Source organism: Mizuhopecten yessoensis, unplaced genomic scaffold, assembly GCF_002113885.1.
Source record: "Mizuhopecten yessoensis strain PY_sf001 unplaced genomic scaffold, ASM211388v2 scaffold716355, whole genome shotgun sequence".
In the NCBI taxonomy this organism is placed as follows: Eukaryota; Metazoa; Mollusca; class Bivalvia; order Pectinida; family Pectinidae; genus Mizuhopecten; species Mizuhopecten yessoensis.
Window position 1 is genome coordinate 896748 of NW_018480075.1, and position 13580 is coordinate 910327.

General features: G+C 35.2%; 1 protein-coding gene across 5 annotated transcripts in view; it reads left to right on the forward strand.

The window, feature by feature from the left end:
* LOC110443638 overlaps positions 1 to 13580 on the forward strand; it is a 74226-nt gene that overhangs the window by 46941 nt on the left and 13705 nt on the right. For all 5 annotated transcript variants that reach the window (XM_021487979.1, XM_021487978.1, XM_021487980.1 and 2 more), the window contains 2 exons: positions 3869 to 4166; positions 7124 to 7242. In XM_021487979.1, coding sequence (XP_021343654.1) covers positions 3869 to 4166; positions 7124 to 7242 — 417 coding nt within the window. The remainder of the gene's footprint in view (positions 1 to 3868; positions 4167 to 7123; positions 7243 to 13580) is intronic.

Sequence of the window (13580 nt, forward strand, 5' to 3'; positions counted from 1 at the left end):
CTCAGTTGATAAATGTTCTGTACAAAAGACATTCTGCTTTACAAACCTGTGAAATAATAATGTACTTCAAAACGTACCGTAACTATTTCGAATTTGTCAAAATCATTAATTGATCGCTCTATCAACAATCGCAAACACGATTCTAGGTGTTACAATCATAACACTTGAGACTTAACATCAATCCTTACTGCAATATGTATTATACTTAATAAGTGTGTAACCCTGTGGTTAGAACAAACATTTCTGATGGTAGGAAAGGCGATAAGAGGTGTATGAGATGTATAATTTAGGCTCACATCGATCTAATTTAAAATTTAGAAGAAAAACGTAGAAACAAAATACGCTTATACTTCCGGAACGTTTGGTCTTGTTATATTCTGTTCTTTAAGGGATTTCCGTTTAGGTAGTTCAGATGTGCTCAATATTGCTCTAGTTATATCGATTCCAACGTCGAATTATTGTTTTTAACATCGCTTCATACTTGCTTTCTTTCAAAATAACAATTAATATTTTCCCAATGAACATAACAAAGTATTCTAAAGTAAGTAATAATAAATATGTAAATATATGTATATATTAAAATACATTGTATGGCCTTTTATTTAATTTTCCTTAACATTAATAGATTAAATCTGAAAATGTAATCATGAGATGAGATCTGGAACTCAAATATACCTCAGTCCTCTCTCATTTCGTTAAATCTTAAGTGATGCAAGTTGAATCACTCGGCTAGGAATTGACGAGATCCAATCTGCCGAGAACTGAATCAGTGCGCAACACTACTGCACTGTTCCCCCCATCTGAACCATTAACATTAAAACGAATACATTCCAACATGCAGTAATGCTATCTCTGGCTCCAGCTAAGCAGTATATCGAAGACTTTTTCGAGCCTAACATGTCGTTAAGAAGAAGATTGGGGTCAGAAAAGGCTCCTGATTCATCCCTAGAGGATTTGGACTAACTCCAATCACAGTTTTCTTCGATAATTTAATACTCGGGAGTAGATTGCCTTGTATGACCAAGTTTACCAAGTAAAACGTTACGTTCGATAACATAAAATTTGAAATTGCCTTTGTAAGAAGGAAGTGTGAGTTTTGTATTCTAAACATATTTTCAAAAACAAAACCTTTGAAATATCCTATTACTGTATTTTCCCATATAAAATATAATAAAGAATCAAAGCAATCGTCTTTTTTTAGAACAGAGTAATGTGTTGTATACGATCAGTTTATAAATACCTTCCCTAAAAGAACCCGGGTGATCTCACCTTCAAAAACAATGGTAATCGATACAGTATGTCAGAAATAGTAATCGATACAGTATGTCAGAAATGGTAATCGATACAGAGTGTCAGAAATAGAAATCGATACAGAATGTCAGAAATAGAAATCGATGCGGTATGTCAGAAATAGTAATCGATAAAGAATTTCAGAAATAGTAATCGATACAGAATGTCAGAAATAGTAATCGATACAGTATGTCAGAAATAGTAATCGATACAGTATGTCAGAAATAGTAATCGATACAGAATGTCAGAAATAGTAATTGATACAGAATGTCAGAAATAGTAATCGATACAGTATGTCAGAAATGGTAATCGATACAGAATGTCAGAAATAGTAATCGATACAGAATGTCAGAAATAGTAATTGATATAGAATGTCAGAAATAGTAATCGATACAGAATGTCAGAAATGGTAATCGGAACAGTATGTCAGAAATAGTAATCGATACAGTATGTCAGAAATAGTAATCAATACAGAAAGTCAGAAATAGTAATCGATGCAGTATGTCAGAAATGAATTTCCCTGAACAATACAGCTGGTTCGTCCTGATGGGAATGATCAGTTATTTGTGGAATTTCAAAATAACTCTAAGGTACAATTTTGTTGAAACAAAAGAGGAGATGTAGGTTGTCGTTTGGGGTCTCCCCCATTAAGACCCCCGCGCGCGACAATATCCGGGCCAATACTAGTTATTAATATAAGTTTCATAATTGTTGTAAAATAAAAAATAAAATAACTTAATGTGTAAAACAAATAGTATTATTAATTTAAATAATTAGTAAAGTTTGTGTGTTACGAACCGTGCCGCTACTCAAATTGTATAATAGCCTTCGAAACAATCGTGACATTCGTACAGAGCTTGTAGAGACCAGCTAGTACTTTGACTGTATATGTGTTCTTATATAAAATAATCTGTATTAATGCTTGGTAAAATGAACACTGCTGCAGACAATGATTTACTTATAAAAAAATGTATGTGTGATGGTAACGTTATGTTTTGATAAAGCCATCCTCGACAGCTGTTAAAGAGAAAAGTCGTTCTTTATAGCTGTTTATATTATGACCATGCTATGTTTTTTTTATATATACGTTTGTATATCTTTGTGTGCCTTCATCAAAATAGCGCTTTGTTTTTTACTATTTATACTTTGTTTGCGAAAAGGGACATGGAAGACCTTGAAAACCGTTTTTTAGAACATCGTTGTTTAAAGCTGTTTATATTATGACCATGTTTATTTTTGGTAAAGGCGACTACATACAATCGAAAACTATTGCAAAAGATAAGTTTTCAAGTAGTTCAGTTTATGCTTATGGTTTTGTCAAAAACACATTCATATTCTTGATTAGTGTGATGAAGAGAAATTTTTTTAAGCAGTTTATGCAATGGTTATATTTCATTTGTTTGTTTTGGTTAAGACATTTGCGATGCCCATGAAATCCTTTGTTTCTGGCGGTTTAAATACCTTACAGCACTGTTAAAAGAACATGCATGTATTTCTGTTATAAAGAAATTCGTTGTTTATAGCTGTTTATATTAAGGTCATGTTGTTTTGTTGTAAAGGACACCGTTTAAGACTGTTATAAAAACAACTATATGTTTATAGCTGTTTATTCTATTCTGACGTTTTTGTCTAATATTCATTGTACATTCCTATTCCTGAATAATGGTATGATGAAACGCTGTTAATAACGGCTTATACAATAGTTGCGTTTCATTGGTATGTTTTTCAAAGAATGAGTATGACAGTTTAAGTAACTGGACATGTTTATCCTTCTTTTTTTTTCATAAAGAGGTCCTTTGTTTATGTTACCAAAAGCACTGTTAAAGGGACACACATTATGTTACAAATACACCTCTTTGTTTAAGATACGTATATGTCATATGGTTCATTTTACAGAAACCCATTGTCTTGTATGTTGCGTAATCAAGTGCATTCAAAATTGTTGATGTTGACATGTTTATTGGTCTAGTAAATACACTACTCAGCAGATACGACAAAGCTTCACCCTCAACGGATAGATTTTGAAGGTTGGATTCGCGAGTTACACAAACCATTCCCACCAGAAAGGTACATGATGTGTTTACATCTCAAAAGTGACATTAACAGCTATAGAAAAGCTGTCACCGTTGACTCTAGGCGCTTAACGTCAGCTTCAAACAGCTAGACTCTGTCCTTGAAAGGCTCAAACACTGCTACGTTGTTACTTCGCCATTTATTCAATCATGGCTACTATTCAAGCCAATCAGCTACACGGTTTGTTGATTATTTGGTTTTTCCTCACACAAACGTAGGCGATAATGGCAGGATAATTTACCCAATCGGATCAAATTCCGATTTCCTTGCGGGTAAACATATCATTGTTTTCAGATGACAAAATAATTCGAGTGATTTATCGGGAGATGGTTGGAAGATTAAAGTCATGATGCTATCATCTTGTTTTGGTTACATGTGGATGTAGAGAGTGGCAAAAGGTTAAACGTGGCGTATCGAACCTGGATTGTATAATTTACATATAAATAGCATTATTTACTAAAGGATCGGCTGTTTTATATTCAAAATGTAATTTCTTTTTCTCCAGATACAGGATAAAGGTGAACAAGCACATCCCCCAACTGACCCTATCGATGTTATTACTGACGAAATCCATAAGGAGGTCAGCGACGTCAATGTCGACAAAGCCGAACCAGAACGTTTAGACTCCGTCGACTCGGAACAACTCGTTGCGCCACGAGCGGAAGTGGAACAGTTTATAGCGCCACAAGCGGAAGTTGACGTCACAGACCTCGATGATCCCGATTTTATCGAAAGTCAGGACCAAAAAGAGGCTGAAGTTTCCGATACAATCAATATAACGACAAATGACAACGACAATGATGGTAAATTTGAAATATATGTATGTTCATGTTATAAAGCAATTATACATAGAAATGAAAACACGTACAAATTTAAAAATTCAGTATTAAAAACAAACAAACGAAACAAAAACAAAACAAAAACGAAATGAAAACATATGTATTCTTATTTTCTATGAAGCACGCGTTTGTAGTTTGATTGAAAATGAAAAGAAAGACGAAATTTACAAATAATATCCCAATTGTATCTCTTCAATCTTCCTGTTCCAGTCCTAACATCTCTGTACTTAATATTTTCTTTTATTCGCTATTGGAACAAGTGTAAATGTATTGGGTACTGACCGGATCCCAGAACTTCCTAACTTAAAACATTCTCAATCCCCAAAATCACATTTGTTTTAAGGATTTTATTTCCTCGAGAACTGATTGAATTAGAAAAGGAAATTATATATATTTTGTCAGTAAAATACCTCTTGACTTGAAATAGTGGAAATCTAACTTTCCTTTTTTTTAAAAAATATTTAGAGAGTTGAGCGGTTTTATAAATAGAAAGTTCGACAAAACAGGTCCACGTCATAGATGTGAATTTAGTCAGGATGGTTTCCCTCATAATGGGCTATAATTCTTCTGATATAAGTTGCCTTCCTATTCTTCTGAAATTAAACACATGATTTTTCTATAAAGCATGATCTGTGATTTATTATCTTTCTGCGACCCTACGACTTGATTTACTGAAAACCTCGCATGTATTATGATGTTTGTGTCTGTGTTGATGGACGCCTACACTAAAGTGCTTTCTTAGTTTGTCAGTAAATTGTTACCATTGGTGCATATTCATATATGTTTTTCATCGTCATATAACACGATACGATATCCCTAAATACAATCATATATAACCCACAACAAACATGTTTATGGCTTTTCCGTTGTTTTTTATCTATTCTTTTATTTGGTAAATGTCATTTAGATTTGGATAGCAGTTGTAACACTTTTAGACATTTCTCCTTCTTTCTTTTTACGATGCTGTAATAATGTCAAATATAAATTCATCATAGAGCGTTTCTTGGGAGGTCAATGAAATTATACTTTAAAATTCGGCAAAAACAACGACATAGTTTCTTTGCTGACCAAGTTCTGGTGAACAAGCTCTATTTGTTTATATACGTTACGATCATTCTGTGAAATTGTTTATGAAATATGATAGGCACGTTTAGGTAAACAACGTTGTTTTATTAAATTGTTATAATAACTTTAGTGATACTACACGAACCTTTTTAACATTCGTGCTACACATATTCGTCACATTTAATCAAAATTACACATTCGCAAATATCAGATAGAAACTATCCATTTTTACATAAACTGTTTTGGTAAGATATATTAACCTTTTTTCCCATTTCCCCATGAATGAATATGTAAACCAATTACTGTTCTAAACATGTGATAAGTTTCGTATTTTGTAGAACTAGGAATAGGTTTACCCGCATTTAGATGATTGACTGAACGGGAAAATGAAAGTAAATTTGATAATAAACTGATTTCCAGGTACTATTGGTAACAGGACAGACCCTTTTTAAACAAATATTACAAAACATATATCTGTGGATTCGGAATTGTTATCGTTGGTTTATAACTAAAAGTCGTACTTTGCACTGATGTTGGGTATATATATACTGTAGAAACAGGTGCACTGATGTTGGGGATATATATACTGTAGAAACAGGTAGCATGTTTCATGTAATGTAATTGGATATATCACTTGATCTGAGTTGTGATTACACTTGTTCTCAGTGTACCGATTCGCATCATGACCTTAAGCAAACCATACACAATCCTCATGTCCTGATGCCAATTGCTTTTCTTCTTCCACCTGAAGCATCGACACAAGAAGCCAGAAAGCCTAATACCTTCACAAAAAGCCGTACATAAGCAGTTCTGATGTACCACTTTTTCCTGTTTACGACCAGAGGCTCGAGGGGATTTTTCTAGTAATCTTCTTCAAACATACGTCGACAGGTTTTCAGCTATATTACACCCCCAAATCGATACAAGATTGATCTGGGTCTCATTTATATTCATTACATATAATGTGGTCTTCTCGTCGCTAAAAACGAATCCTTTCCAACATGTTCTTGTAAGTCAAATAATTATGCTATATGACCACTGTATTACCGGTAGGCTTATATGTAGAAGAATCTCGGGTTCTTTTCTTCAAAACGTGGTTGACCTTACTGATGGACTTACCGTCCCTGATGTTGGCCGTACCAATTTAGTTTGGGTATATTCTGGCACGGTCACTAGTTTTAGGTATAAATTATCTGTTTAGGCCATATGAAGGGTTTATAGACACATTTCCCTTTTCGCTGTATTCTACATGTGTTTCGGAATACGTTAGTTAAAGGTTTTTGTCACAAAAATACAAAATAGCAAAATGGTTCAATAAAATCTTTGCTTAGTTTGACTTTCTGCATCGACGAACAAAGTGTTTAAATAGGAGTTTCATTTCTCCCTATTTTTTGTTCTTATCCATCAAACACGTCACGATCATAGAACTTCGAGATAATTCAGTGTTCGAGATATTCGATTAGGAATACTTAAATGATATCCTGTAAGCATTTTTTTTGTACGAAATGTTCATGAGTATTTTGTAATTTTTGTGTCAGAATGGTTAATTCTAAGTCCGTAGGCAAGAAGACTTAGTTTGAGTTTTATCCTTTTTAATTTCAAAGGATAGTACAAAAACGATTTGTATTAAGTTGTCTTTATAAGCTGATAAGTTTTTGAAGAACCCGACCCCGTGTGAGCGATTATAAGTGTCTTCAATCTTGTATGAATATTTGTGTTTCATACAGTGTTACAGACATTTTTTATCACATGCACCTACAATCGAAGCCAGTTGCATCCGTTAAACTTAGCATTTTTCACCTTTATGCAAACCTGGAAAATGCACAGCTATATGTGAATGAACTCTTGTTTTCCAGATGCGATACTGGTAGTCCACCCGAATGGCAAAACACAGACCGTTGTTGATTACGTCAATGACATCATCGACGCAGCTCGTAAGCGCGCGGCCGAGGAGACGATTGAGGTCATCGATGACGTAAGTAAAAATACACAGCATGTATTCCACATTACACCTCATGAATGGTTTATCTTTTATTGATTCAGTAATGCAGAACTGACAAAATAGGAACTTTTCGTTTATTTGTATATAACTATCACCTAATGTATAACGAGTAAGTCAGCCGTGTAGAGGTTTGGTGAGGTAAATTGTAATAAGAACCTCCATGGTGGATTGCGGAGATTACGCACAACAGGGTTTCCGAGATTGTGTGTACAGTGAGGGCGGTAGAACGTGAGATTTCTGTGCTAATAGAATAGGCTTTGGGTAGTAATTGGCCTGGGGATTTCACGGCAGCTTCGCAGGATGCAATTACTGTGTGTGGGTGCCTAGATCCCGCAGACTGACTTATGTGTTCTCTATATATGGAATGTTTGAGTCTCCTCTGTATTTGTTAAACACTACATATCTAGACATCTGCCTTTATCCTTGGGATTTCTTCTTGTTTCCTCTCTCTGTGGGATCTAGACATCTGCCTTTATCCTTGGGATTTCTTCTTGTTTCCTCTCTCTGTGGGATCTAGAATTGTTCCCTTTCTAAGCGAAATGTCAATTTGTTCCTCATTGTTTCTTCCATATTGTCCTTTTCAAACCCGCCGTCTTATGCAAAGAGTGAAAAGATATTACCAAACAATATCCTGTAGATTTAATGAGATTTTGACCACTTCCTGTTACTGTACAGTTTCTAAGGTAATCAAGTTCCCGACTTTGCTTCAGAATCGGATTGACTAGGTTTTAAGTTCGCTAATGTATTTATACGTAATTGAAAAAGGTTAATGTTATAAAAAAAAACACTTCGTAATATTTCTATGCTGTAGTGTAGGTAGTTGACAGTGGACTGTCCCAATTGCTCGCCGCTGGCAGGTTCAGGGATGTTATAAAAGTATTGACTTGAGTATTTATAGGCGACCAATGAAGGATCGAAAGGCAGATTCATTTTTTTGGCTGTGCACCCTTTCATGGGAATAAATCAGAGAACACAACTGTTCCTTTGTCCTCTTTGCAACACTTGGTTCTTCTTTATTTTATTTTCCCTCTATCTATTATTTCTTCTCGGTGTTGTTTACCGAGAATTGCGGTACGATTACTCTGTAAAATCGCTCTTGAATTGTCCAAGATACCGTCTGCAAATGACTATGCGTCTTTTAGGACGCGAAGTTCTCATCTAAAATACAAAATCAACAATTTGTGTAATTAGAGGGAGATACTACTTGAATGTTCTGCTAATTGCACCCGTTTAAATTAACTGGGGAGTGTTTTCATCGCTAGTGTTTCTCTATGATGAATGCTTACGAAGCATTTCGAATTTAGCGGAAATTAAAGGGATCCACCATTGAAGAAGGAGTTGATGTTATGAATGCTGGAAGAGCTGTTTACACTTGCTATTTTCAGCAGTGTGATAGCCTTTGAAAAGGTCGGAGCTATTTTTGGTTTCTCTTTAACAGGCAGTCTGTCGCCAATACTAATTATGATACATGTATCGAAACAGCTGTCAGACCAAGACATGATCCTTTTTTGGCTGTGCCTAAGGTTGGCGTTAATCGCTCCTCTACTTTACATTTTTTAGCAAGAATTGCCGTTCATTAATATGCTTATTTCAGTATTCGATGTGCCACGAGAAAATTAAAAAGTAGATTCAGTTCAAATTTCTGAATTTATTTATCATCATCTTTATGATTCTGCTTCACATAAATGAGTTAAAGATTTCATTTGAAATATAGAATTATAGATTTTATATCTAAAATAACTTCTAGATTCAATTGAAATATTAATATGATTATATTCTTTTGCATTTGGTTAACATTTAATGTTACCAGACATGATATTTGTTTATTGTGCTATATCTGAAGATCCGTTACACATATATGTTTCTGTGAAATTTAAGACATCTCTCAAAAATCTCGCTTGAACAGCAAAGCTGATTATACTGATTACGCTTCACTTAACTGAAATGATATGTAACGGGGCGACAGATGGTGCCGTGTATCAATATATAGCAGACAGGCTAAAACCGTATATGTAATCGAACAATACTTATTTCAATTTTCTTTCCCAAATATTGTCCGTTATACATAAAACTTGTAAACTTGTTTTCAAACCGATATTTACAAGCTAGGAACTAAAATTGAGATTTCATAATAAACAAAAATTGATGGACGATAATTTTCCTGTGCAGACATTTGAGAGAATGAGTTGATCATTGTTTTCATGCAATTGTTGTCAGCTATAAAGTTAGCGCCGGTGACCCGAATTTGCGTACAACTTAATTAAAACAAGAGCAGGTGTTCAAATTAATTAGTGGAATTGCTTCATTTTTGGATCGTTAAATTAGTTGCAAACTGCAACACATTTTCATCGTGTTATAAAACTAGCATTTCTTAATGGCATTTAAAATTGGTGTTAAGAATAAAATATTCATCGACTTTGACTCCTGTAAATGTTTTAGGGCGGATTTAAATTGATTAATTGATCTGGATAGTATACGCGCCAATGTTTCCCGCACACGTGTCGAAGAATGTCTAATTATAGACAGACATTACAGCGAAATTAATTAAAAGCAGTGATCATGACGGTTCGCTCAGGTGTCCTCGGACTAATTAGTTTGTATGTGCCAGATATTGTTTTATTGAGTGTTACTCACCTTTCAACAAGCCAATAAAGCACAAGAAAACTCATGCTTTAGATTTCTTTAGAACAAAATTTACATTAAAATGTCGCCTCTTTTCGATTAACAGTAAAACCTCGATAATTCCCTTTTTTGCTTCCCTATTTCATCGTCAAACCCCTTTATAATGCCAAAATTTCTCTCCCTATTATTGGCAGTATACCCAGATTTTTCTGAATACATATTGCCACATGTGTTACTTTGTCCGGGGTATATCTTATATACTCTGTCACCTACAATATGCCAAAGTAGATATGTCGGTACCACGTTGATTGGTGTAGTGTCGCCTTCTGACGTCAAGTTTCATGGGCCACTATATTTAGAGTTATAGCCCCTTATTCAATTTCTATACCGATGTTAGTCTGGAGGTGTGGAATTATGGAATCCTCGCAATAGTTTGTCTCGTATTATTGATGTACGTAAACAATTGTATAAAGAAAAGTTTTACGTAAATATGAATGATGAACGGATATGGTAAAAAATCGTGCAAAAATGTCAGATACTGGATTATGTTGACCACAAATAACACAGTAAATATCACTGACCAGTGCTCACAACAATATTAAGAGGCTGATCGATGCTGACCACAATTACAGTCGTCGCTATCATTGATCACTGTCATCATGTACGCCAAATATATTTGCCCGACATCTTGTTCATTTCCCCTTCAGTCATTAAATCATTAAATATATTCGCCACCTCAGTAGACAATTCAATATACCAAAACGGTATAGCGTTAATGTAACGCCGAGTGACGGAGAACTCCGTTACACAAGTTCATGTATGTGGGAAGCCTCAAGCATCGGACGTATAAGGCCATACTCATTTCATCGTAGCGATATATCAAGAAGTCTTAGACTGAATGATTCGTTTTGGGTTTTGCAATTATACCCTCCTGCTTTAAGAAATAGAATTACCTCTTGTCTGGATTTCCAAATCAGATGTATGTTGTTGATAGGCCGAGTATGACGTCACAGGCGTTGAGATAGTTCACCCCAGGTAAACTAGTCGGTAGATTGGTTTCCTTTTATAGCACGGGGAATTATTCTGTATATTTCCAAAAAAATAGATCGATTGTGTTTAATCAATTGGAGATTTTCTATGAATCCATAATTTATACATCGGTTACCCGGAAAATTCATTTACCGTATAAAATATCTGAATTTACATGTAATAACAAAAAATTGGATGCAATATGACAAAATCTTAATTAAAGTCGCTATCAGAGAACAACAACGGGAACCGAAGAAAAGAAAAGAAAAAAAAAGAAAAGAAAAGAAAGAGAATACCGAAGTGCCAACAAAAACCATTATTCGTTTAACCTTTAAATATGACGTCATCGCCAGCACAACACCGGGAAAATAATCATAAGGGGCGGAGGTGGGGGATTGGAAAATGTTGTCATTGATCCTTTACATTCAGCAGTAATATTTGACAGAGTAGCGCAGACCGGAAGTGTAAATATGTCAGTGCAACGTGCTGTGGATATTGTTAACACACATTTAACTTTTAAATATGGCTGAGTAATATGACGTCATCGACAGCACAACACCGGGAAAATGATCATAAGGCAACCTGTTTATCGACCTAGCTCACGAAGCTCGATTCCTATCAGTAAGTTGGGGGGAGCAATTTGACCGTCTACAACCTCTCGAATACTTAACAACGATATTGATAATGGTCATCAATTTCACCATTAGCACTAGACTCAAAGTGTAGATGTCTAGTCAGTGACTTCAGTGGTCAACATAACGTAAACTGTTCTTAAGGATCACCCAGGGTTCATACAATTACAGGTTTATAGAAGAGCCTGAAAATAGGAGAACAAGTAGTTTTATAAACATTACATGTCATACATCCGCAGTGTTGCACGTTTTTATCATCGTCAGCCGCAACCAGGCGTTTTATAAACAATGCCCATCGCAAGCCACAAGCAGGCGTGTACCTGTCCATATGGTCTGTTTTGTCACACTATCATCATCATTAGTCGCCACCAGGTGTCGTTAAAATAGCCACCATGCAGTTGAAGTCTATGCCCCTACATACACTCCTTATCATCGTGTTTATTACGATCCGCCAGAAGCGAATGGCTTCATACTAGTTGATTAATTTAGCAGTGTCCACATTCTAGATAGGTTAGATCAAAGTGTTTCTAGACAATACAAATAATTAGGTCACCCTATTACATTTAACGCTGTTAAGAATATCTTTAATCTAGGTCTCTGAAAGTGTTCACATCACGCTATGGCGTTTAAAAGCAATTAACTTCTCACGACATAACTTTATCGAAAATATTTATTTTCTCGAGGGCTCATTTTTTTGCGGGTTGGAAAATTTGAGATTTTTTTCAATACATTATATCAACGAATATAATAACGCAAACAAATCTGATTCAGCAAAGAATTATTTTCATATGCAGGTGCAATTTGTATATTGTCTGAACCGAGACGAGGGGGCTCATAAACTCTCGCATAATGACCAGGTAGTAAACAAAGTCGAATAGAATCGTCGATTGATGCGTCATTTCGTACAAGTATATTACAGATGCTTATTCTGATTACTACGGTGGCTGATTTGTGCCGTTTCGTCTTTTCGCCCCGAAAGGACGTCAATTAAGAAACCCTAATTCTCGTTGAGGATAACTACTAAATGCCGTTTATCGCCCCGAGAACTAACGTTTCTTAATTTTCGTCGTTTCGGGGCGAAAAGACGAAACAACGAAATGGCACAAATCAGCCACCGTAGATTACTTTAAAAACTTATACATAACATTCACCTTTGTGTATATAAGCTTCACTGATCATTTGTCTGATGAAGGTGACAGGGTACATGGATGTACCTAACTAGTCATTGAAAGGTCACCCATAAACACTTACTGGTTGTGATAATAATCCTTCTACAATTCATACTACTTACCAACATGAAGAAAAATATATACAAATATACGTATATGTTAATGATAAAGTGTAGAAATTGCTAAAAGATATATGCTTGGTTCGATAGTTAATGGCACAGGTAAAACTGACCAGCAGGAGCAAGTGTATGTATAGTGAAGTCAGAAAGCTTTACGATAAATGAAGTGAAGTTTTCTTAATATGATCTGATATTGATTATTTTGAATCCAAGAAAATGTACATTTCGGTTTCAATTTAAAAAATTACCGATTCAAATTTCACATTTGATGCATCATTGAGCTATATGAAGCTTGATACAAGTAATTTCATTATATTACTACGGACAAGTAATGACTTGGAACACAATATATCTCGTATGCTGTTGTTCTCGAACCCAAGGTCATTTAGTTAGATATCCCCCCCATGGTCAATATATAAATGACTTCAGCTAGTTACTATGCCGTAGGGGTCAATTTCCTGACGGACAGAGACTCATCGTGAACGAAATGAATGTCCGTATTGCTGTGTGGTCAATAACATTACACAGTGCACTTCGGCCATTTAGTGGTCAGAAGGCAATAACAGCTACTTTGTCACTCCCAACTGGTCAGTTCAAGTCTTGGTCGAAGGCCAATAGTCCTGTTCATCATATAGAAATTGTGACCGTACAATTAACAGCGTCGAAACATGAAAAATGAGTTCATTCCCAATAATAAGGAAGCGAACCTGATTATTGACCAGCCCAACTTATGGTCTTGA